At 40.7% G+C, this 27,053-nt stretch overlaps 1 protein-coding gene across 5 annotated transcripts in view; it reads right to left on the reverse strand.

Annotated features, from left to right (window-relative positions):
* Positions 1-27,053, reverse strand: part of RALGAPA2 (Ral GTPase activating protein catalytic subunit alpha 2) — a 383,681-nt gene that overhangs the window by 262,158 nt on the left and 94,470 nt on the right. For all 5 annotated transcript variants that reach the window (XR_012903061.1, XM_075925792.1, XM_075925789.1 and 2 more), the window contains 6 exons: positions 25,503-25,702; positions 23,684-23,905; positions 18,984-19,148; positions 17,908-18,045; positions 12,968-13,116; positions 7,545-7,656 (listed from right to left, as the gene is read on the reverse strand). Coding sequence is in view for 4 of the 5 variants with exons in the window: in XM_075925792.1 (XP_075781907.1) it covers positions 7,545-7,656; positions 12,968-13,116; positions 17,908-18,045; positions 18,984-19,148; positions 23,684-23,905; positions 25,503-25,702 (986 nt within the window). In the remaining variant the exon portion in view is untranslated. The remainder of the gene's footprint in view (positions 1-7,544; positions 7,657-12,967; positions 13,117-17,907; positions 18,046-18,983; positions 19,149-23,683; positions 23,906-25,502; positions 25,703-27,053) is intronic.

Here is a 27,053-nt window from a genome sequence, read left to right on the forward strand (position 1 = left end):
ACAGCAGGGCTAAACTCAGAATAAGCTTTGCAACTTCAGCTACATCAATTACATAGCTTAAGTTGAAAGAGCTTAACTCGGCTTTTGGCACAGTTTACACAGTGGGAAGTCGAAGGAAGTATACTCTTTCTTCGACTTCCCTTACTCCTCTTGAAGAGGAGGTTACTCATCTTTAGCAGTAAATTACGTTCTTTAAGATGAGCATCCCTATGGGTGCTCTACAGCTAGTTCTGGTGCATCCCAGTGCCACAAACCAGATTATTCACAGCAGTGCATGGGGGGCCGCTCATGAGTGGCAGGGGAGGCACATGGATGTTGCTCCGGACTACCATGCATGCGCGGCCCCCCTCCCCTCAGTTCCTTCTCTACCTGGACACCCAGCCTGATAAAAAAAAAGATTACATACATTGTGATATTCAGGCCAGCTGCAACCCTCTCAAAGAGATCTTGAAAGGGGGTCAAGTCATCAGCCATGGTTGGAGGCAGTGGCATGACTGCCTCATCAGGCAAGGAGGATGAATCTGTACCTGGGGTGTGTCTGGGCCTAACTCGTGAGACCATGGATCAGCGGTTTCCTGCTGCTTCCTCTGTGGTGACAGAGATTAAAGTAGAGGATTCACATGAGAGGGAGCTGTTTGTCTGCGCCTGAAGACGGTTAGGAGGAGAGGGTGCGGGCTGGGTATGTTTCTTTATCTGAATGTCTCTTTTTGTAGTCATAAGTCCATGGTTCTCCAGTACTGCTACTGTGCAGCATAAGGCATAGGCAGTGGCATCCATGGATGTGGATCCCAAGGGGGCATGCTCACTGGATGCCTAAAAGCTGGGATGAGTCGAAGGCACAGATATTTTGGTACTGGGAGATAACGGGTGAGAATGATAGCCTCTATTCATTGTCGTCATCACTGGATAAAAGAATAGGTGATGAGACATGTTTCAGTACTGCTGAGGGAGGTGACTTGCTGGCACTGAGAAATGGAGAATTAAACACAGACAACATGGCAAGGTCTCCCTAGTGTAAATACTTGGGGTCCCGCGGTGGACGGTATCAAGGCCATCGGTACCATGAACAGTACCAGAGCCGGTGTGGTTGCGGTTGGCACCAATGTGGGTTGTGGTGCCGAGCTAAATATGGCATCATTAAGTGGTGGGACAGTGCCGATAGGCTGCACAAGACGGTTGCTGTTGTGCTGTGGCAGTAGGTATCAGTGCTGAGCATTCAACAGTCTGGTTACTGGGTGCCGAAACATGAGAGACAGAAGGGCCTGTAGCCTTGGTACGGGCTCTGTGGTTAATGTGCCAGGAGAGGGTCTGATCGGTGCCGGAAGTGCCCAGAGCATTGTAAGGACTGAGGTGAGGTGGCCTCTCAGCCCTCGGTACCAATCTTTCGGTTGTGCGCTGCTTACACGACTGCCCCTTGTGAGGAAACAAAGAGGCACATTTCTTTGGGGATCTTTTCCCCTTTTCAGGTCTCATCTTATCAGGACCTTGTGTGCCAGGGTCCAAGGAGGGATGTTGAGCCTTTTCTAACAATCATTTTCAGGTGGTGGTTCCTGTCTCTGTGTGTTCGTGTCGTGAGTTTGGCGCAGTGCTGGCAGTCCTGTTGAACGGGCAGGGTGTCATTACAGGCTGAACAATGTTTAAAGCCTGGTGACCCTGGCATTGCAGTGAATGCACACGGTAGGAGATTAACTTGGAGAAAAAGCGGAGGTTTTTTTTTTTTTTTTAAGGTAAATAAACTTAGATAAGGCGTACGGTAACTGAGTGAGAAATACCAAAAATGTAACTACTTCTCTATAGGATTAACGAAGGAGTGAAGAGCAATGCCGAGCTCCATCTTAAACTGGGGATGGTAAAAAGGAATGAAGGGCAGGGGGAGGGGAGTCCCGGGGAGCACGCACGTGCCTCCCTTGCCAAGAGTGAGTGCCACCCCCATGCACACTGCTCTGAAGAGTCTGGGATGCACTGACACCTGCTGTGGAGCAACCACAGGGACGTCTCTAGAAGAAGAAATGAGGGTTACCACGAGTCGGAGTAAGAAGTCCTTCGGCTTGACATTATTTCAAAATAAAGGCTTGTAGTGTAGACATGCACTATGTTATTTCAGAATAATGTTAGTTATCCCAAAATAATGCTGCTGTGTAGATGTACCCTAAGTGAAAGAACTGCATCACTGTAGGGACAAGTTTTGAGCCCTTGGGACTTGGTTTCAGCCATAGTACGGTGCTGGTACTAGACAAGTTCTTAACACTAAATAGGATTTATTTAAATGTTCTCGACCAAACGGCACGAAAGGAGAAAAATACACGAACTATTATTTGTGTATACACATGTGCACGCATGCACAGCAAAGCTGCAGATGAATAGAAAAGTGGACAATGCAGGGATTCCATCTAGCTGCCACAAATGGAAAGAAGAAATTGAGGGATGATTGGGCCTGCTTTGCCCTTTATGCTCTCCAGTGGAAGGGGAAGATACAATGGCATTCAGGGCACAAGAGTGGTCTCAATGGACACTGCTATCCAACAGATTTTGAAATGGTGTGTAGGGGAAGGGGTGATGTACACCAGAAGAGGAACACACATACACAATCACTCAAAGAAGAAAACAAATAATTACTTAAGATTTCAAGTAAATAATGCCATTTAAGAAATCTAATCGCAATGTAAATAATTAAAGGCTGGAGAAGTTAGTATAGCCCCAGCAGCCTTTAATTCCAACATAGAACTTTTAAAAAAAAATTAAATTGACAGTAGAAATTAAATGCAAAGTTATATGAATCTGACATTTAAATAACTACTGTTTTTCAGATGTGGCTCTACTGTGACATCAGTTAATAACTAGGAACCTTTTTTTATTGCAGATACTAACTGAACCTGTTTGTGGAAACTACAGTTTGGAACAAAATTATAATAGAAAAGCAGAGTTGATGCACAAAATGAATATACAATAGCCAGAAGGTGGTGCTAGAGATCCAATTTTTCAAGCTGAGGCTGCTGATTAAAAGATGATAAAAGGTTACAATTGTTTTTGCATTATTCCTTGAGCAATGTTTCTATCATCAAAAAGAAAAATCTATTTTTGTATGTGTTTTGTTATTTCTTCTTTTATTTTTTTTCTAATTGATTTCTGAGTATAGTTGCATTACATTTTTTGACTCGGTTTCCTTCCCATCTGTTTGTTTCCTTTTCTAGAAAAATACTTGATTTGGCTTAATGGATATAACTTGAATGATATTTAGAAATTATCCTCAGAATCACATTCCCCTGAAACATTCCTGATGTTGGTACTTAAAATGTTGTGGTACAATGTGTTAAATTACTTTAGGTTAATTTAATTTAATTTATTTATAAGTACGCAATAGGAAAATTTCTTACTATAAAGAATATAAATAAAATTGGTAGAGGGAATATCACTGTGAATCTCCTATAAGAATATTTTTCAAATAAATTTAAGATTACACCTTTGATGGTGGAATTTCAAAATCATTTTAGGAAGGAAGAGGCTACTCTGTTCACTTGTAAATCCAGAAATACACAGAGATTGATTTGATGTCTAAATACTATAAACAGAATGACTGATACCAGAGAATTCTCTAAATCTGAAATAATCAGAAACAGACTATCATATATTCATCAATATAGGAGTCCAAGTAGACCAATTTATACATAAAACAAAGAGGGCCTATTCACAGGGAGGTCAAATAGCTTCTGACATTCAATACACAAATGGGTATAAAGATACACAGGTAAGGCATCCAAACAAAATTAACTCTGTCCTTCATCAATGTCGCAAGGAGCAGAAAAATAAAATGGCTTGTAAAAATCTGTTTCATCTTCTCAGCCTGAGACAAACAAGAAAATGCCTTAATCATCATCATTATAGTTATTGCACAGGCTCACAATACACCGGGTGTTAAGGGTCACTATTCATTTTTACCTTTGTGCATTTATATTTCTATTAAGTGTAACAATTTTGGAATTCCTGGGTTTACACACTTGAGTTGGGGTTAATTAGAACATGCTTATAATGTTTTTACTTGTAAATCACTGAAACATCTTCTCCAGCATATTTGGGGTGGCACTTCTGGGATTTTTTGGGTTTGTTTTGCCTGAAAATTATGCAATCAGTGTTGGACTAAGCTTTTGGGGCCACAGCCCAGGGCCCCAGATTAAGAGGGGGCTGCAGCCACTAATATCCCTGTGTTCTGGGCCAGCCCTTCCTCGTGGTGGGGTGGGGGAGGCGGTTCCATGTACTGCCCCAGATATTGATTATACTCTGCAAGTGCCCGGGGAAGTTCTCTGTCCCTGCACTGCCCTCACCTGGAGGCTCCACCTTTGCTGATCCCATTGGCCAGCAGTCATGGCTAATGGGAGCTGCAGGGGATGTGCCTGCAAACAAGTGCAGGGCACATGGAGTCACCTGTTCCCCCTGCATCAAAGGGGAGCTGCCCCAGGTAAGTACCCCACAACTAGCCTTCTGTCCCAGCAATAACCCTCTTCCAGACCTCGCATCCCAACCCCTGTCCCCACTCTGAGCCAATTCCAACATCCTGCCTCCCAGACCCCACACCCCAAACCTGAGCCCCCTCCCGAATCCTAACTCCTGCTCAGACCCCTCACCTCCTCCCCTGACCCTCCTCCTGCACTCCAAACCCCTTGGTCCCAGCCTGGAGCCCTCCTGTACCCCAAACAACTTATCGCCAGCTCCACTGCAGAGCCTGCACCACACAGCAATGCCAACCCTTCTCTTCATGCCAACCCTTCTCTTCAACCCACAGCTCCCTCCCGCATATTGAACTCTTAATTTTTGCCCCCCCAATCTAATAGCTCAGAAGAGTTAACTTAGCCCTGTATGCAGTACTGTATGGCTACGTCTACACTGGCCCCTTTTCCGGAAGGGGCATGTTAATTTCACAGGTCGTAATAGGGAAATCCGCAGGGGATTTAAATATCCCCCGCGGCATTTAAATAAAAATGTCCGCCGCTTTTTTCCGGCTTTTAGAAAAGCCGGAAAAGAGCGTCTACACTGGCCCCGATCCGGCCCAATCCTCTGGAAAAAAGCCCTTTTCCGGAGGATCTCTTATTCCTACTTTGAAGTAGGAATAAGAGATCCTCCGGAAAAGGGCTTTTTTCCGGAGGATCGGGGCCAGTGTAGACGCTCTTTTCCGGCTTTTCTAAAAGCCGGAAAAAAGCGGTGGACATTTTTATTTAAATCCCCCGCAGATTTCCCTATTACGACCTGTGAAATTAACATGCCCCTTTCGGAAAAGGGGCCAGTGTAGACGTAGCCAATATGTTTTAATTTTTCATTAATCCAAAAAGTTCCAAGAATCTTGCTGAGTGAATAGCTGTGAAGGTTACCGATGAAGGAAGCTCATGAAAACTGGAGTATAGCTTGTAGGCTGCCTAATATGACTCATGATTTCTTTAGAAGAAAGGTCAAAGAAAAAGAGGGAAAAAATATCTTGGTTAATGTGAAAGGAAGGGATGAATATATCTTGATAATAAATTCTGAATAAATTCTCAGAGGCTCGCTCTTTCTCTGCCAGAGAAATCTACTGTTGTAAAAAGGACTCATGACAAATATCGAAATTTGCAGAAAAATTCTGCTGTACTTGTTCATAAGACTCTTAATTTATAAAACCTAGAATAATTCATTGACACAGAGAATTATCAGCATGACAAAAAATACAAGATGCATATTTCCTCCATACATCCTCAGGATGAGCATAATGCTAGTCAAAAACTCTGAGGTATATGGTGTATTGATATTTATTATACCTTAGAATATACTATTCCCTAGCTGAATTATGACTATTTTCCTTTGGTTCAGCATAATGCAGCATTCTGGCTTGATACATATTAATTTACCTTTAGGAAACAATTAGAAAATGCTGAGATTTTAGAGACAATTATTTACGTAGTCCTGAAACTATACAGCTGTCCTACAAAAGGGGCATATCTTGACTACAGTACACTTCATTAAAGCATCCAAGTTAATTTTATATGAAAATAAGTGTTGTATGACTCCAAAGGGGCAAAACGAACAGAAAGCAGTAAACTACCATGATGACTAAACAAACCTATCCAGCACATGCAAATAAGGGATCAGGGAACATAAAGGAAATGCAAATGTTGAGTACATCCTGTACCTTGCAATAGTAACAAAAGCAGATACTGTAACAACAACATGCAACATTTGCAGGTTTGTCTGACTATTAAAATAAACTAGCCAATTAGCCTCTCATAAGATGGGATTTTCAGGTCTCTCCTCCACGTCAGTCTTCTCTCCTGAGCCTTCGGTCTCTCGCTCCGTCTCTCTCTCTATCCTCCCGCTCCTGCCTCTCACTCGGGGGACCACGGAGCCCAAATGGCTGTTTGGGCGCCGCACTCCCCGTGCTGCATAAGGGGTGTGGAGCCCAAACGGTCGCTTGCACCACTTGCTCCCACGAGGCGGCCTGGCTGAGCGGTGCAGAAGTCAGCCGAGCGCCACGGCGGGAGGTGAAGGGGGGCGGGGCGGTGACATTCACGCCCAGGGGGCAGGGCCTGGAGCTACTGTCATGCTGCAGGTCACTGCCCTCCCCCCTTCGCCTCCCGCTGAGGCACACGGCTGACTTCTGCGCCGCTCAACCGGGCCGCCATGGGGGAGCAAGCGGCTGTTTGGGCCCCGCACTCCCCATGCAGCATGGGCCGCCCAGAGGGAACAGCCAGCATTTCAGGCAACAGCGCCACCCACAGGGAACAGCCAGCATTTCAGGCAACAGCGCCACCCACAGGGAACAGCCAGCATTTCAGCGTTACAGACGCACAGACACTGGGCTACTATATATATAATAAGTATACTGGACAGACTTTCTGAAGTGATCAAGTCTTCCTCTAGTGGCTACATTCTATAAAGCATAGATTACCTCATACCCCAAGCTGTACTATAGATTGAACCTCCCTGGACCGAAACGCTCAAGACCTGACTGGTCTCTAACAAGGGAGTTTACCAGTCTAGAGGAGGTCGGGGGGTAGAAAAGGTGCCAGCCTCTCTGCTGGGCTCCTCTAACCAGCCACCAGCCTCCGCTGCCCCCCAGCCTCCCGAAGGCTCTGGCAACCCCACCAGCTACACAGCCCTGCGGGCTCTGGAAGCCACAGCCATCTCAGTTGACTGTACAGGGGCAGGCCCATGAACTACACCGTCCCACTGGCCCTGCCAGACAGCTCCATTCCCAGCGGCCAGCAAGCTCTGCCGCTGGGGCTCTCTGGTCTAGCAACACAGACCAGAGAGTCCCAGAAGTCAGAGGTTCAACCTGTACTGTATTAGCAAGTTAATATATTATAGGTTGAATATGTTAATTTTTGTAATACGGTGAAATAGAAAAAAACTGTACCTTTTAGAATGACATAATATTATAGCATGAAAAATCCACTTCTGATGTAAAATAACCTGCTATTGAAATTTACTTTCCATCCTTTTGAAAACACTTTAAAAAATTGCAGTTTCAGTTTGACATGTTCTTAACAAAAAAAACAAAAAACAAAACTAAACAAAGCACTTACCCTGAAAAGCAAACCTGCCAAGCTTTGAGCAAACATGTCCTTTATTTGGTTTTCCTTTGGCTTCTGCATGACAGCTTCTGTTATTCGCAGGAGTATTTGTAACATCTGTTCCCTGGTATGAAAATAAAACCTCAGATTTCAGTTACAAGTTTTATTAACTTTGCTAGTTTGATTTCCAGGTATGAAAACTACCCTTAATTCATTGATAAAGTCTCATAAATTGAAAATGTGACAATACAAGTTGAACCTCTCTCGTGTGGGACTCTCTGGTTTGGCAACATCCGTGGTCCATGAGGACCATGGATGTTGCTGGACCAGAGAGCCCTAGGATCCCAGTGGTCGGAACGCAGCCTGAGCTTCATCCTGGTGCTGCAGGTGCTGTGGCAGCCCCAGGACTGGGGGTGGGAGACAATGGCAGTCCTGGGGCTGCGACACCCTCTGAAGCCCTGGTGCTGTGAAGCCCCAGCAGCCGCAAGACAGCAGAACCCCAGCAGCCCCAGAATTGTGGGGGCAGCAGCAGCCCTGGTGGCAGCAGAGCCCCAGCAGTCCCAGAGCAGCAGAACCAGGAGAGCCCTGCTGCTGGGGCAGCCCTCCGCTGATAGACCCCGGGAGAGCCTGGAGTCAGTCATCAAAGAGGTGTAATTCACTTCTGTTGGTCCAGCAATCTCCCTCATTTGGGAACGGTATGAAATTGCTAACCCCAAATATTTCCAAGGCACAGTTCATTGTATGCAAAGGGAGAACTGAACGCACTGAAGGATGACGACTCTCTATTACAAACTAAGAATGTTGCCAGGCATTGAAACAAAACCCTGTTCTGCCAACATTACAACATTCTGGAGACCTGTTCTTTGAGCAGCATTCCCATACTCATACTTTGGAGCAGGAATTTGAAATTTGGCAGGGATAGCTTTTGTGTCAGAGATGTATTTTTTTACTGTTCCAATGAAAATCTACCTAAATATGTCCAAGTTGTAGAACTTTAATAAGTTTCCATATACTCCGTACACTTGTTAGAGGTTTGCAGACAAAAGCTCCCCACAAAGCACACTCCATCCTCTCATAGTTCTTAGTGTTGGGGCAAGCCCCAGATTGGAGAGCAAAGAACCTCTTTCTTAATGACCTTCCCCCACCCGCTGGCATCCAGGGAATATGGAGGAGGTAGTAATCTGAGACAAATATTGAGGGACAAAAACGGAAATGGAAGGGAAGAACAGGAGTAGATTTGGACCAAGAATCTGGTAAGACCATACATGACAAAGCACACAAACTAAGGAGGCAGAACTAAGGTTGCACAATAATTCTGGCATTTCCTTTTGAGTGCTTGGTTTTGGATTTGGCTGAATGAATGCACAGTCTCACACTCTATTCAAATGGCATTCCTGTGTGTCTGCCTGCCTATAATAAAATTAAAAAGTAAAAAGTACATTTTTCTACAAAGGAATTTCACCATCCATTACAGTGAAAGACTGCTTAACTGGAATTAATTTACAAACTTGACACTGTCAACCCACACTTAAATAAAGATCGTAACTAGTTAAAGAACTACAAAGCCAATTTACCTTGCTTCTGACATTCACATTTTCACATCAAAAGTTACAAATGGGACATATCCAGCCTTCTCAATTAGCTTCAGTAACATGGGTCCTACAATTGAGAGGTAACTGCTTTTGCTGTTACATATTCACCTTGGATTCTGTTATTTTCACTACAATTCATCTGATGAAGTGGGTTTTATCCACGAACGCTCATGATCTAATAGAGTCTAATACGATCTGAAATCCAGTGGGACAGTCTTTGTGATGAGACAGCCTGACACTTGCTGTGGTTTGCTATAGATACGAACAGTCTTGGGAAGGACCTAAACGGTCTAGTGCATTGTAGATAGAAGCAAAATGCTCTGCATAAGTCACAGGTGTGCACCTTCATTTCACAGGAGTTGATGTGCAGTTTGGGAAAGAAGGTAGGAAGGTGTACTGTCTGACTGAAAAGGAAGAATGACCATATCTTGGGGAGGAAACTGGGGTGGGTACCTAAAGTGACCTTGTCTTTAAAAAAGGTAGCGTATAGGGGCTCTGCTATTAAGGCTGAAATTTCTTCCACCCACCTTGCCAAGGTAATGGCTACAAGAAAGGTGGTCTTCATGGATAAGTGCAGGAGAGAGAAGAGGCCATTGGCTTGAACAGTGGCCATGTTAGAGTGTTCAGTACAAGAGGTAGATCCCACAGTTGTGTTGGTGGGGTGGTATATGGATAAAGTGCATGAAGGCCTTATAAAAACCTCTTAGTGAGTGGATATGCAAATATCAACGAATTAGCTATCTTAAGGCAAAAGATAGTTATAGCAGCAAGGTGAACATTGATGGAACTCATAGCAAGGGCCACTTGTTCAAGGGCAGTAGGAAATCAAGGATGATAGGTAAGGAGGATGGTTGAGGGTACGATGTGGTAATCTACGCATCATATGGAGAATCTTTTCCGTTACTGAAGGTAAGTCTTATGGGTGGTCCCTGTGGGTGCTCCACATTAGGCTGGTGTGCCGCTGCCAAGCCTCAGAGTGGAGATTTCATAGCAGTGTCACTGGGGCCACACACGCACGCACTAGCAACCGTGCACTGTTAGGCTGCAGGCCCTGTGCATGCATGAGCACCCCTGCCCACTCTTCAGTTCCTTCTCTACCCCGAAACCATGGCTTGAGAAGGCCAGGATCCTGAAGTAGAGGGGAGGAAGAAAGGGTTTTGGAGCACCCACAGGGACACACATCTCAAAGAATGTCAGTTACTATCGAGGTGAGTAACATCCTTTTCTTCAAGAGATGTCACCGTGGGTGCTCCACATTAGGTGACTACAAACCTATTTCCTTTGAGGGAGGTAGAGACTTCGGATCTGGCAGAAAAGCGGTGGAAAGAACTGCCTTAGCTAGTTTCAGGTTGGAAAGTGGTCCCTGCATAAGCACGTAGTGATTTGCAAATGTGTGGTCGGAGGACCCTGTGGCAGCTGCACAGATGTCTCTTATGGATACTTTGCGGAGGAATGCTATCGAGGTAGCCACGGCTTTGGTTGAGTGTGCCCTTATGTTATCTGGAGGCGGCACGTCCGACTGTGTGTAGCAAAATTTGATGTAATCTGAGATCCAGTGGGAGAGTCTCTGTGATGAGATGGCCTGGCCCTTATTGTAATTTTCTATTGAAACAAAGAGTCTGGGAGACACCTGGAACGGTTTTCGTCGCTGCAGGTAAAATGAGAGCGCTCTGAACAGGTCAAGGGTATGCATTTTCCATCTCAAAAGAGCTGGTGTGTTGTTTGGGGAAGAAGGTGGGAAGGTATATTGTCTGACTGATGTGGAAGGATGAGTGTACTTTGGGGAGGAATTTGGGATGGGTATGTAACGTGACCTTGTCTTCAAAAAAGATGGTGTATGGGGGATCTGCCATTAGGGCTGCAATCTCTCTTATCTGTCTGGCTGAGGTAATAGCTACAAGGAAAACTGTTTTTATGGACGAGTGTAATAATGAGGTGGTCACTATTGGCTCAAAAGGCAGCCTAGTTACAGTATTCAATAATAAATGCAGGTTCCACAGTTGCATTGGTGGATTGATATCTGGATAAAGTGCCTGCAGACCCTTTAAGAACCTCTTGGTGAGTGGATGAGCAAATATGGACAAGTTGTCTATCTTAGAGTGGAACGTAGTAATAGCAGCAAGGTGAACTTTAATGGAGTTTATTGCGAGGCCCGCTTGTTTAAGGTGCAGAATATAGTCGAGGATGGTAGGTAAGGAGGATGTTGAAAGAACCAGCTGGTGACGTACACACCATATCGAGAATCTTTTCTATTTCTGAAGACAAATCTTGTGGGTGCTCTGTGCCCTACTGTATAGAAGGACTGTTTGCACTTGTTGTGAGCAAGTCAACCCTAAGTCAGAGAACCATCCAGGAGCCACGCCTTCAGGTGTAGTGAGTGGAGGTTCGGTTGGCCGTCGTGGGAGCCCAGGTAACGAAGGAGATCCCTAATGCAAGGTAAGTGGATCGGTGGGGCGCGAGACATCGTCACTAGGAAGAGGAATCATGGGTGGCATGGCCATGCTGGAGCTAGAAGTATAAAATGGGCCCTGTACCTCATCTTGTGAACCACTCTGTTCAATAGGGGTATAGGAGGAAATGCATACAATAGATGTGATGTCCATGCGATGAGGAAGGCATCTCCCACTGATCCCTTGCCTATGCCCACCCTGGAACAGAATAGGGGGCATTTCGTGTTGGATTGCATGACAAACAAGTCTATGGTCGGGTGACCCCCACAGGCAGATGTCCTGCAATATGTGCGGGGTCATTTGCCACTCCTGTTTGGTCGGGAGGGTTCTGCGCTGAGTGTATCCGCTGTTGTGCTTGAGGTGCTGAGGCGGCTCACTTTTTGGCAGACTTTTTGGATCCTCACTATTTGAGTTACTCGGGCTGCTGGCCTGGATCAGCCGCTCATCTAAGTGAGTTTTCCAATAAAAATAACTTGAGGCAGTGGTCTCTGTCTTTCCGCACCTTCGATTTTAGCTTTGCACAACTGAGGGCATTTCTGAGAGTTATGCTGCTCTCTGAGGCAGCAGACACATTGTGAGTGACCATCCGATATCAGGATAGGGTCTTTACATGGGGTACGTCGCTTAAACAACAGTGAGCCAGGCATGCCTATGGAAGAAATCAGACTGCAGAAAGGGATTAACTGGGAGAAAAAAGAAAAACCCCTTATACTAATCTAGATTTTTTTTAAACTAACGAACTAATTAACTATTTAAACTCACTACTTAACTCCTATAATGAATTTAACTGGTTTTCAAGAAGTGTAATCATATAAACGCAAAGTGCTAGGGAGTACTGCTGAGTCCATCAGTAACCAGAGGTAGTAGAGAAGGAACTGAGGAGCAGGGGGCATAGGGGTTCGTGCGCAGCTGCAGGGATGCTGCTATAAAATCTCCACTCTGAGGCTTGGCAGCAGCACACCAACCTAATGTGGAGCACCTACAGGGACATCACTTTCAAAGACAAACTTTCTTAAAGTAGTTTTTAATTTATCTACACTAAGCATTTCAAGGTGTGACTAAACTGTATTTTTAAAAGTTGAAAATTTGGTTTGCACAATAATCAAGTTTGAGCTAAAAATAGTACAATGGAAGATTACACAAGCAAAAAAACTATAAACAAAAATCTCTTATATTCAGTATTTTAGGAACTTTGCCCCCAATGGAATCATGAGCTGTGTTATAAAATAACTACACTCATAGTTCTTACAATGTCACAAAAGGAAACATTAAAAAAACCTAAAATGTTATTGAAATTCCCTCATCTTTTTTTCAATTATTTGGTCTTAAAATTCTAAAAGGTTATACTATTAATTTATTCAATCTAAATTCTTATGATACACACAAAACTTACCATGTCTTTTTATTCATTGAAAGTTCCATTATCATGCGCCTAAATATACTCAAAACGGCTTTGCAAGCATCAACTTGCTCTTTCAGAAGTGCAGGGACTTCAGTACATGGTTCCAATAAAAACACATTTGCAGAGTTTGTTAAAAACACCTTGAAAACAGAGTGTTTTAATTAGAAAAAACTAATTTCCACAGCATCAAACAAGACTAAAGATTAAGTTTAAAAACATGTATGTTTTTCTCTTCTAACCAAACCCTCATCTTTCCTTACAGAAGGATATATTATATTTTCTTTCGGTTCTCCCACACTATCTCAAAGAGAGGCATGTTATGTCTGCTATTATAGGTAAAGCTGGCAAATGCATAGCTTTCTGAGTAATTCTCAATTCCAGCAGTATAGAAAAAGTGTCTAGTTTAAAGTATATCTAAAACTGGTGTCAGGTTCTCCAAGACAGGAACACACAGTTAATATGCAAGAAGTGAAATTATTCACAAGGGAACCCATGAAAATGTTAAACTCGTGTAGCAGTTGTTTGCTGCCATCCAAGAACACAAACAAAAGGAGCATGATCCAAGATGTCCTTCAAAAAATCTAGAATTCTTGTTTACATTAACAGGAACTCTATTTTTTGCATGGCAAGAAAAGGTACCTAGTGTTTCCTGGCATGTAAATGCATTCTGACCACTTAATTTGAAAATTCTCTTTTAGAGTCCAACCCAAGATAAGGTTAATGAATGGACTCCTACTGACCTTAATTTAAGTTGGAGGACCATTAACTAGGATCATTTTCTCAAAAGACAAAGACAGAATTTTAAAACTGGAATAAAAGGATGGTAGCAGAAAATCTCTTTCATTACTTAAGCAGGTTAATTATTGCAAGATACATAGGACACCAGAAAGTCTCAAAAGCTAACCCACAGTTCAGGCTGAACCTCTAAAAACTGGGACGCTCTGGCACAGCAATATCCATGGCACAGCAGGACCATGAATATTCCTGGGCCAGTGAGCCCCTATGGCTGTGAGAAGGGCACAAGAGGGCTTGCGGCTGGGAGCTCTGACAGGGCGGTGGCATCAAGAGTGGTGTAGTGGTGGTGCTGGAGCCAGGATTCCAGTAATGTGGGGATAAACAAATGCAGCAGGGTCGGTGGCAGCCGCAGTGGGGCTAGCAGTAGCCTGGCCAGGGCGGTGAGTCCCACTGGGGCTGGTAGCCCTGCAGGGGTGGCACCACCAGGGTCGGGAGTCCTGGCTAGGAATGGCAGCTGCAGTGGAGCTGGCATCAGTGCGGCCACAAATCCAGCTGGGGATGGCAGCCCTGCTGGGCTGATGGTGCTGGGAGTCCAGCTGGAAACAGAAGTGGGCTGGCAGTTTTCCTGGGGTGGTGGTGCCAGGGCAGGGAGTCCAACTGGAGACAGCAGCTCATCCAGGGATGACTGTTCCAGAAGGACCAGTGGCCGAGAGCCCTGCGTGGCGCAGGCGGCAGTGGCAAGTCTGGGGATCAGGCAGCAGAGCCAGGCAGGTGACCCAGAATTTATCTCCTCTGGTCTGACAAATTCTCTCGTTCAGGAAAAATCAAGTCCCGAGGATGCTGGACTAGAGAGGTCCATCCTGTAATTAGAGTTACTGTACACTTTCGTTACACTTTTTTTTAATAGAGTTCAAAGGAAAAAAAAGTTGATGTATGGAGTTCCTTTATCACCTAATTATGCTTCCCCATGAAAAACAAAACATAGTTCCATGGGCTAGAAATCTATGATTTGGATTAGGGCTGTCAAGTGATTGAAAAAATTAATCATGATTAAAGCTCACTGTTAAACAACAGAATACTACATATTTAAATATTCTGCATGTTTTCAACATTTTCAAATATATTAATTTCGTTTACAGCACAATACAAAATATACAGTACTCATTTTATATTGATTTTTATTACAAATATTTGCATTCTAGCCCTCCCGCCCCAAAGAAATAGTATTTTTCAATCCACCTAGTACAAGCCTTAGCCACCACAAATCCCTTCTTCCAGGAGGGCTTTGAAATCCATCCTCTGGGAGCACTTCCTCAATCTTAGTCATGACCTGCCACAAGTTGTAGGAGCTAAGGAGAACTTGGTGGTTAGCCACCCGTAATTGTAAACTGCTCAATGAATAAATCTTTCGACCAAGGGAGTCCAGTCCCGGAGTTTTTCCTTCTTGGGTGCTGCCCTGGGTTACCCCTGCCTCTCTTTCTGGTTGACCAGCACCACCACCACCACCAGGAACCTAGGCATGGGGTGGTAGTAAAGGTAATCACTGTAAACCTCTGCTCATCTGAGGAAGTGGGTTTTGCCCACAAAAAGCTCATGATACACAATATATATATATATTCGTCTCTAAGTTGCTACAGGATTACTCTTTTTTTAAAGTTACAGACTAACACAGCTATCCCTCTGAGACTTCCCATTATTAGAGTTCTTTTCTTTCCAGGTCCTTTAATGTGTCCTCTTCTGATGGGGAGTTTTCGGTAAAGAAACTGAAGACAGTTGTTTGCTTCCCATCTTTAAACAGTGTTTTCCCCCGGGCGGAAAGTCTTTGTCCCATTCCCTCAACCAATGGAAAAATACCAAATTCAAGATGGATTCCAGCACCAGGTGGCATGGTAACATGTCTTAGTAGGACCAACCACAATTTAGACTTACAAGAAACACAAAACTATCTACAGATCCTGGACTTGTACACCAGGCCATTAAGATCCTTGAGTACCACTAGTGACCTTCATAAGAAGAGCTAGAATCAACAGGTTTGCACTTTACATTTCTAATTTCACATATAAGAATGATACATACACACAAATAGAACATGCAAATTTAGGAGTTTACAATCTCCTGAATGATCGGTTACTTGCCTCATTTTCCATAAAGCACATTCAAGTGATGCATAATCATATTCAAAAAACACATTTCCATGAAAAATATGGGGGCACACAGTCACAGGTACTTCCTTTGCATTTGTCAAATATGATGTGAAAGTGTTTTTAAAACAAACATGGCTAGGCATCATCCAAGACAGCTACCACATGAAATACACGGCACAATGAGGGTAAAACAAAAACAGGAGACATACAATTCTTGCCCTCCTCCCCTCCCCCAGGAGTTCATTCACAAATTTAATTAGCATGTTTTTTAAACAAGCATCATCAGCATGGAAGCATAGCCACTGGAATAATGGCTAAAACTTGAAAGGGCATATCAATGTTTAGCATATTTGGCATGCAAATACCTTACAACACCAGCTAAAGAAATGCCATGAGAACACCTGTTCTAATCTTTCAGGTTATACTGTAAATAAGAAGCAGGCAACAGTATCTCCTGAAAATGTAAAAAAACTTGTTTGTCTTTGCAACTGGCTGAGTAAGAAGTAGAACTGAGTGGACTGTAGGCTCTAAAGTTTCATATTGTTTTGCTTTTGAGTGCAGTTATTTAACAAAAATAAATCTATATTTGTAAATTAGATTTTTACAATGAAGTGGCTGCTCTACAATACCTCCATAAAGTTGACTGAAAAATACTATTTCTTTTGTTTATCAATTTAAAGTGTAAACTTCTATTTAAAAAAATAAAATGAGTTCTGTATACTTTTTATTTTGTGTTGTAATAGAAATCGATATATTTCCAAGCGTAGAAAAAACATCAAAATATTTAATAAATTTTAATTCTTGTTCTATTGTTTAACAGTGCATGAGTTAAGTGCATGAGCTAACTGCTATTAATCGACAATCTTAGTTAGGATTAAAAGCTAAGGTAAATTGCATTACTACTCATGTATAATTGTCTGTCTTTGGTGTTCTTTAATGTGTTCTTTGGCATTCGAAAATCTCTCAGTTGAACTGCTTATTACTGAAGTGCATTTTACCTGCTCAGCTAGTCTGTTGTTGAGCTTAGAATGTCATCTCCTGATTGTTGACATTACAAGTAGATTTTTCTTTAATTTCTAGGTAGCTAGCTCTGTGACCTTCCTCTGCCATAACTGTTTCTTGGCTGATCATCTTGGCTTATATATATACTAGCAATATTAATGTGCCTGATTGAATCTTTTGCTTTCCCTATCAAGTATTTCTGCAAAGAAATGAGAAAAAAAGTTCATATTTTGAGCAACCGCTACCTCCTTTCTATGGATATTACAAGGTGCCCAGTTCACAGCTATTACTTTTGCTAATCCTACCTGTATGATCCCTAAACCATACATGTGACTGACCACTGCGCCCTTATGAAACCTGTGTCATTTCAGTTATATAGTCAGATATGCAAAACATAATATGAAGAGACTAAGATCAGCTGGAGTAAGAACAGTGCAATTGCATGCATCCAAACAATTCAGGCAAGAGAGAGAAAGTAATAAAGCTTTCTCTCAATTACTTGTGCTACATGAAAATGTATGTCCTATGCTGCTTATCATGCTAACAACAACATATTATTCTTAAGATCACCAGGGATTTTATTATTCATATCCTCTGAAAAATCCATAATGATACATATTTTCAGTTTAGATGTTTGGTATATAGTGGGAGAGCAATATAAAAAAACAACAGTTTGGAAGGATAGAATTTTGGGGAGAAGCAAACTGACACACACATTTCCATTTCTTAATATTAATAGTATGATTATAATCTGAACTAAGTACACAAGTACAAATAAAGAGATACTATATAATATATAATTATTAAATAATATTTAAGGAACCATCAAACACTCAAAAGATTTGGTGACTACTTCAGAAAGTTTAAGCATGTAAAATTGGCAAAGAATGGAAACTGTTTTGCAAACATTAATACAGCAGTTGGAAACCTTACATTAATTTATCATCTTTGAAAACATGTCCCTTCCGTTGACTTCACAAACAATTTAATGGAATAGTTTCAAATTTATTTTTTAAATTAACAACCTAATGTTTTCTCCATATACTATACCTGTAATGCAGCCTGAGCACCAGCCTTAACATTCTTGTCTTCATCTTCTAGTATACATCCTCTGCTAACAGCATTAGAGAAGGAATAAGTTCTTCCCCAACTGGAAGATCTTTTATGTCCCGAATGACCAGAGGCAAGCTTTCAAAAACACATGATAGTAAATATATATATATATATTTCACATAAAAGCTTTAAAAAAAAACCTTTCAACACTCATAGGTTCTGTACTCATTTGCATAGCCATTAATTAATAGTTACTTTTATTCAGTGATCTAATTTGTATAACATAAGGATAGACCACATTACTTTCAAATACTTCATAATACTTTTCATAGCTCATTCATAGCTGTGTAATTTCTACCTTTTAATTTTTTTATATATAAATAAAAAAATCTTAGCTGAATTTTAAGCTTTCTATAAAGCAGCCTAAGCAAATATTGGTACTATAAGTATTCTAACTCTTGTTCCCCCATGCACAGAAATACCCTTTTAAAATAACAAAACCTCAGAAAGATAATCAATTAGGGAATATACTTCTGGCTCAATATATTAAGAAATGAGGACCCAAACCACAAAGTTTAGATCTGAGTTGGAACTTCCCAAAATTCAAGGTGTCAAGACGCAGGGTCCATATCATAAAACTGATGGAATATTTGCAAATCCTTAATCAAGATTTTATGATGGATTTAAAGATAATCAAATATTTGTACTTTTAACTGTTTTAATGTATACTCATACTAACGTATTTGTCAAAAGGAAACAAATATTAATGCAAACAGGAAATACTAAACTAGTAGACTGAACAATTCAATATTGCATAATGGAACACTATTTGTTCCATCAAGTCCATTCAAAATGACATTTACACAGAGTTAAAAGAATAATTAAAGGTCAGATTTCCAAAACAGCTTAGCACCCAGAGTCACTAATGGTTGAGTGCTGCTGGGTACTCAGCACATTTGAAAATCTGGACCTAAAGAAATAAAAAGGTGCCAAAGTAAATAAGTATAATTAAAAAAACAATTTTATGAAAAAGGATTGAAGACAAAGAGTAAAATACGTGAGTAGTACCATACATGTTTGCAATCTGTCTCTGTATGTTCCAAATTGGACACATCATCTTGATTGTTTGGTTTATCTGGTTCTTCCATGAACACAGGCTTGTCTTGCAATATCCACTTTCTATATACCTTAATCACTTTTCGTGTTGCAGATATATCAGAGGAAGGCAACAAAAAAGCCTAAAATGCAAATTTAACTTAGTTTACCTATATATAGAACTTTACAAATTACACAGACCAGAACAATTTTAAATCCCGATTATCAAGAGCTAAGTCCATACCAAGCTATATAAAAATCAACAAAAAAAATTTTTTTAAGTTCTATGTTGCTGATTTTAAGTCTGAGCACAAATATGGAAAAATGATATTTCTAGTCACTCTCTCTGCAAACTCAACCTGAGTTCTCTCCCCATCTTGCTCAGCATTAGCAGTGATAGAAATTCTGTAAACTAAATTATGCCTTCAGAGACACAACTTGTATAACCCCACTGATTTCAGATTATGTTATCAATGTCATATATAACATACTAGTGAAGGCAAATACTGTTAAAGGGGCATCACTAAGGGCATAATTAGAAGATGGGAAGACTATATGTGGCAGTCTGTCACTTCTTACTATACTTTCTAAGGTCACAGAAGAACATATTTTTGCACACTTCCTGTGGTCTGCAGCTCACAGCTTATTTGAACAAAGGAACATAAAAACGGCCGTTCTGGTCAGACTAAAGGTCCATCTAGCCCAGTAGCCTGTCTGCTGACAGTGGCCAGCACCTGGTACCCCAGAGAGGGTGGACCGAAGACAATGATCAAGAGATTTATCTCCTGCCATCCTTCTCCAGCCTCTGACAAACAGAGGCCAAGGACACCATTTCTATCCCCTGGCTAATAGCTTTTTATGGACCTAACCTCCAGGAAATTATCTAGCTTCTCTTTAAACTCTGTTATAGTCCTAGCCTTCACAGCCTCCTCTGGCAAGGAGTTCCACAGGTTGACTACACGCTGTGTGAAGAACTTTCTTTTATTAGTTTTAAACCTGCTACCCATTAACTTCATTTGGTGTCCTCTAGTTCTTCTATTATGGGAACTAATAAATAACTTTTCTTTATTCGCCCTCTCCACACCACTCCTGATTTTATATACCTCTTCCATATCCCCCCTCAGTCTCCTCTTTTCTAAACTGAAAAGTCCCAGTCGCTTTAACCTCTCTTCATATGGGTCCCGTTCCAAACCCCTAATCATTTTAGTTGCCCTTTTCTGAACCCTTTCCAAGACCAAAATATATTTTTTGAGGTGAGGAGACCACATCTGTACACAGTATTCAAGATGTGGGCGTACCACAGGGGCAGTAAGATATTCTTTGTCTTATTTTCTATCCCTTTCTTAATAATTCCTAGCATCCCATTTGCCTTTTTGACTGCCGCTGCACACTGTGTGGAAGTTTTCAGAGAACTATCCACAATAACTCCAAGATCTCTTTCCTGAGTTGTCGTAGCCAAATTAGCTCCCTTCATATTGTACGTATAGTTGGGGTTATTTTTCCCGATGTGCATTACGTTACACTTATCCACATTAAATTTCATTTGCCATTTTGTTGCCCAATCACTCAGTTTGGTGTGATCTTCTTGGAGTCCCTCACAGTCTGCTTCTGTCTTGACTATCCTAAACAGTTTGGTATCATCCACAAACTTTACCACCTCACTGCTTACCCCTTTTTCCAGATCATTTATGAATAAGTTGAACAGGATTTGTCCCAGGACTGACCCTTGAAGGACCCCACTAGTTACCCCTCTCCATTTTGAAAATTTACCATTTATTCCTACCCTTTGTTTCCTGTCTTTTAACCAGTTCTCAATTCATGAAAGGACCTTCCCTCTTATCCCATGGCAATGTAATTTACACAAGAGCCTTTGGTGAGGGATCTTGTCAAAGGCTTTCTGAAAATCTAAGTATACCATATCTACTGGATCCCCCTTGTCTGCATGTTTGTTAACCCCTTCAAAGAACTCTAATAGATTAGTAAGACATGATTTCCCTTTACAGAAACCATGTTGACTTTTGTCCAACAAATTATATTCTTCTACGTGCCTCACAATTTTATTCTTTACTATTGTTTCGAATAATTTGCCCGGTACTTTGTAAGGTCCACCATTGAAAGACTAAGCTGGCAGCTTTCCAAATTTCTTCTAATATATTTGTAGAACATTTTCTTGTTACCCTTTATGTGTCTAGCAAGAGTTAGTTCATTTTGCGCCTTTGCCTTTCTAATCTTGCCCCTGCATATCTGTGTTGTTTGCCTACATTCATCCTTTGTAATTTGACCTCGCTTCCACTTTTTATACGATTCCTTTTTGATTTTTAGATCATGTAAAATCTCCCATTTTTAACAAATAGGGAGGAAGTGGTTGAAAATTTGAAAGTGGAAGGCAGCCTGGCTGAAAGTGATCATAAAGAAATCATAAGAGTTCATGATTCTGAGGAATGATCAAAGGGAGAACAGCAGAATAGAGACAATGGATTTCAGGAAGTCAGATTTTAGTAAACAGAGAGCTGTTAGGTAAGGTCCCATAGGAAACAAGACTAAGAGGAAAAACAACTGAAGAGAGTTGGCAGTTTTTTCAAGAGACATTATTAAGAGCCCAAAAGCAAACTATTCCACTGCACAGGAAAGAAAGAAAGTATAGTGGGAGACCACCTTGGATCAAATATGATGATGGAGACCAAAGTCTGTTTTGTAAGGGGCTCTGACTCTACCCCATACCACCTAGATCCACCTAGTGCCTCCCCATTTGGTGACTGTTTGGAAACCTGTCCCACATAGTAAATGGGGGCAGGGCCAGTGGAAAGGAAGTAACTATAACTTGGTGGCTTAGGAGGGAGATGGAGAGTGTGCTGATGGGGAATAAAGCAGAGCCTAGGTCACAATGTCACTCACTGGCTCAACCACCTCCCCATCACTTGTGTAGGAGGCACACTCTGCCTTAGGCCACCCATTACTGCTGTACCATTAGTTTCCACGGCCAATCTGTTTGTGACCACTGGAGTGGCAGAAAGGAAGCAGAAACTGGGAGAGTCTAAAAATTAAGATAGCTTAGTTTTGCTATTTTCATTTATTAATCCCCTACTCTTCTGCAAACTGAAAAAAGATTACAGATTTGTTGTATTTTTAATTAATTTATTTAAAAGTTGGGGTATAAGGGACTTGCATTTAAGGATAATTCAGTTTTATGCTATTAATACATGGTTAATTGAATGTTAACATGCTGTATTGCAGCAAACATTTTTGAGTTATACGACATGTAACCTGCAAAAAAAGAAAAAAGCACGGTCTGACAAAACGTTTTTGTGGATTCTGTGGCTACCCTAAAGTTAACCAACTGGAGTAAACAACAGTAAAATAGTATTAAAAGTCCTCAGCCCTCGTCGACTGGAGGCAGGAATACTGCAATATACAGCCTTCAAGGGAAGCAGAAAAATAAATGTATATAGTACCAGATGAGATTCTCACTTCCTCTTCTTTCAAAGAGAAAAAAACAGACCAAAATCTACTGTTTCTATTATATAATCCTTATGTATATTAAATAAAAGGAAAATTTCTATTGTGGTGTTCTTAATTTCTATAACATACAGTGAAGTTTTAAGTACTTTGAAGGAATGCTGAAGTAATTTATCCTCATGCCAGAAGAGGGCAGCATAACATAGTATTCCATAAATTAGAAAACTATGCCTTAGCTTCAAATCACACTCATCTCTTTTTCAATAAAGTATTAATACTGTATGCATATATTTCCTATGAAATCTTGTTTTAAAACATGGTAAATTAATATCTGGGGCTAATAGAAAACATCCAACAAAGACACTTACTGTTGTCTACATGGAAATTATCTATTCGGTTTCATAACTGCAGACTATATATTTTTAATTATATACACCAGTGTATGAGACATCAAAATTCACGTGCAATGCTGCATTAAATGAAATGAGAAGCATGACAGAATTGTTATTTTGATCTGAGCAATGAATTTTTATTCCTATTTGACTTTCTTATCTGTTTACCAATTAATCCTAATAAATAAAAAATTGAGATTTTCAATGCTAGAAAATGTCAAAACTTCTTTTAATCACATTATTAAATTGCATCTTATTAAACTGTATAAATAGTTTTATTTTCCTCACCTGCATCCCTTCCAAGTTATCTTATTTCAGAACCCTCTTCTAAATTTATCAAGCAGATACACAAAATTTTAAATTTACTTTCAGTTTTCAATGGTAACCACCACTAACCAGAAAAGGGAAACAGACTCAAGATGATAATCATGATGGGTAAAAGGCTGTTTGGTCACTAAGAAAAAGCAGAACACAGTATCCCATTTCATGGTTTTTAACTGCGAATGTGCCAGCTTAAAAGTTACATCTTCAGATGAATTAATAAATACATTTAAAATATTTTATATAATATACAAGAAAGCTTCTTTAGCAAATGGTATTTTCTTCTATCTGGAACATTGTAAATCGTCATCATGTAAGGACTGGACCTAGAAAGTGCTGTAAAAAAGGAAGACTTGCAGACAGCACCATGATCCAGTTTAGTCAATCATTTGTTTCAATAGCATGTACAGTTTGCTTTCATAAAACACTTAGCCACACAATGCAATTATGCATATGCTTCTGCAGGTTTTAAAGTTATACAATAGTATGCATAATTTCATACTACTTACTTGGTGAAATACTTCATTAACAAAGTTGACATAACCTCGAGTGGATAACAGAATTCTCTGTACCATCTCATACACTGTCCGATGTTGCTCTTCAATGCTGCAAAGGCTAGAGTTACTGAATCTCCTATCAGACAAAGTGCTGCTATTGGAATGATTTTTCTCTTGCTCTGGTAGCACACTAGTTTCCAACTCAGGGTTTTTATCCTGCGATGTACCACCAGTCTAGATAGGAGAAAATGCAAGCCTAATAAAATACTTGTATAATATTGCATATAAACACACCAAAAACTTTAAGTTTACTTATTTCAAACTCCAGTTACCAGCAATTTTCACAAACCCATGGATACCCAGGAACAAATGAATACAATCTGCAATAAACTTGAGCTAACGTAAAAAAATCGGTCTTACAATATTTAAATGCCTAATATGCATCCTATTCCCTTATCTCTGATCTGTTGACTGAGAAACAGGAAATCACAAGATAAAATGAGTTGGACCATGGAGATTTAAGAGAGTTTCCTATATGGGGCACACCAGCAACTCTGAATCTCCAACATTAGAATTCTCAATTTTTAGTCTTCAGAAAACAAGGGCACAGTGCTAGGGGATGTTTTTTAGGTCACCCTGTGCTCCACCAGAAAGAAGAGAGAAACTGGGGAGGAAAAGATTTGGTGAGGAAGAGAAGAAGCAGAGGAGTTTCATGTCACTTTTTTTCATTTGGGAAAAACTGCAACTCTAGTCACAGTCATGAAACAATTTAATAAAATGGTAATTTATGGGGTTATTTGTATACCTGCAATATTTTGTAATAAAAGGGATCCATTCACAAGAGTTAAATGACAGTGGATGTAGTCTTAAAAAGAGGTTCTGTAAAACTTATCTATTTTAATGGAAGAAATGTTATCTTATTAAAACATGTAATTCACATGCAACAATGTTCAATTCACTGGAAATATTGCCTGGGCATAGGTGCTGCTGATTAGCAAAGATTTTTTTTTTAACAGTATCAGATTTAGGGATGTTAACTTTAGATGAATCAGTTAATCAAATAGTCAATAAGGGCGCCTCCACCTCTGAAGTGTAGCAACAGCCCCAGGACTGTTGCTACACTTCGAAGGTGAAAGCACTGCAGGGGCTATGGGGCCAACAGGGGACTCAAGAAGTCCCCTGCTGGCTCCCTGTTCTCTGTGGCGTTTCAAAGTGGCCACAACAATTTCAACTTTAGACTTCTTACTTTCTATATTTCTTTAGAGAATCTGCAACCAAAGCCAACTGTTATTAAAAAAAACCTCACTGTACGTGACAGTAATATTGGCCAAATTTGAACAAGTAAATTGTAAATCAAATGTGTAAATATTGACACTGTTTTTCCTTATTTCCAGCTGCTAAATTGCAAGAAAAGGAATTAAAATACATTAAATACTTTTCTAGTATTTCACTGTAAACAACTGGTAAAGTTGTTGTTTGATTGATTATTAAAGATGGCCATCAAGATACTCTCACTCTTGAGAAATCATCTACAATATAAAAAAGTTTGAATGTGTGTGGTTTAGAACAAGCATGATTATCTCGTGTTCAGAAGGTTCCTTTTCATCTTTAAATAAGGCAAAGGGCAAACAGCTACACAAATATTTTCTAGTACATTGCTAAAAAGTGTTCCTCCAACGACGCATTCCATTTGAGGGAAGTAAATTTAAACTCCATCATTCATCTTCCTAAACAAAAGCATTTCCATTTTGTTTCAGTTGTGTCAATATATTTTGATCATCTGCAGCTTCTCTAGCATATAGATAAGGCAACAAGTAAGTTTCTGACATACCTGAATAATTTTAGGTAGCATGTCTCCTCCATTTTTAGTATTTTGCACTGAAGTTAAGTACTTCTTTTCAAGAAAGAAGGTTACAAGCCATTTAATAAAAACAACACGAGCAGCCATGAACGGGATTTTTGTGCTGTAGATGTTTTCATTATTTCGAATTGCAGTAATGTATGCTGGTTTTGGCCTCAAGTCAGGAATATCTAGTAAGATTAAACATATAATTTATATAAATTTTTTAAGAAATAAATGATTGGTGAAATTAATTGCATATTAGACCAATAGCATTTTTTCTCCAAGCTAAATAATAAATTTGATGAACCAGCTATTTGCATCTATTATTATTATTAATATATATTAATATACCAGGGGTAGGGAACCTAAGACTCAGGGGCTGGATGTGGCCCCCAGCTTGCCTCAATCCAGCCCCCAGGGTTCAGGGCTTCCCCCCAGCATTGGGGAGCCTGTGCTGGCATTCCAGACCCTGCCACCCTCCCCTTCGGGTTGAAACACACAAAATCTAGTAGCCTGGGCTCCCATAGGCTCTGGTGTACATGGGGAATGGGGGGAGTGTTTTTCTCCTTCTCAGTCAGGGGCCATGTCAGTGAGAATTTTTCTGGGCTTTTTTCGCTTCTTACTTGTGTGTAGCCCCCGACTGATTTTTCTGTGGGTCAGCGGCCTCTGACCCAAAAAAGGTTCCCCACCCTTGTATGTACTGTCATCATTTTAATTGGTGATAGAGAGAAACACCATGACAACCAACCAGTTCCTTCCCTGACAAACTTAATCTATACCCAATAAATAACTAACAATGCAAACAGTGAACAAACGAAAGGGATAGGAAGGGGTGTGACAAGTGCTTCAAGTAAGAATACGTTCAAGTGGAACATAAAATTATCTTATAAATTCTGATAATTTTTATTGAGAAAAAAGTGAAAGAGGAATGGAGTAAATAAATCAAGAGCAATCAAACAGTGCAAAGCTAAGTGGAAGGAGTGAGGCTTGAGGAAGAAAAAGAGGATGTGCTAAGGCATACTAGAAAGGGGAGATCGACTCAGGTACAGGGAGCAGTGTGAGAAGCACAGAGAAAGTAGAAAATGGGCAAAAAGCTAAAGATGTGAAGAACAGCCAGAGCACAAAAGCATAACTATATAGATGAGCTATAAAACATAGGCAGGGCATAGTTGTGCAGAGGCTTAAAAGTGGGCATGAGTATTTTCAATGCTGTGAAAAGAGATGACATGAAGTGTCTCTATGGGTGATTAACATGGTTGAAGTGGCAGTTAAGATGGTATTAGCTGGTAAAAAGCTGGATAGATTGAAGAGGATAAGGTTCACAGTCAGGGAGGATGTTGAGTACTGTATTAATACTGGTCAAGTATTAATGGCTCTGTTCTCATTCAAACTCCAGCCCATTAGTTCTAATGCAATACTTAACCTGTATATTAGGAACAACTCAAAGATGAAAGGATTTCAACATTTCCAGAGTGATGGAAACCTTTAATCATTCAACTGGATTTTGACCAGCTCTGCAGCTGTAACCCCCTGCTCACA

This window comes from Pelodiscus sinensis, chromosome 3, assembly GCF_049634645.1.
Source record: "Pelodiscus sinensis isolate JC-2024 chromosome 3, ASM4963464v1, whole genome shotgun sequence".
Taxonomy (NCBI): Eukaryota; Metazoa; Chordata; order Testudines; family Trionychidae; genus Pelodiscus; species Pelodiscus sinensis.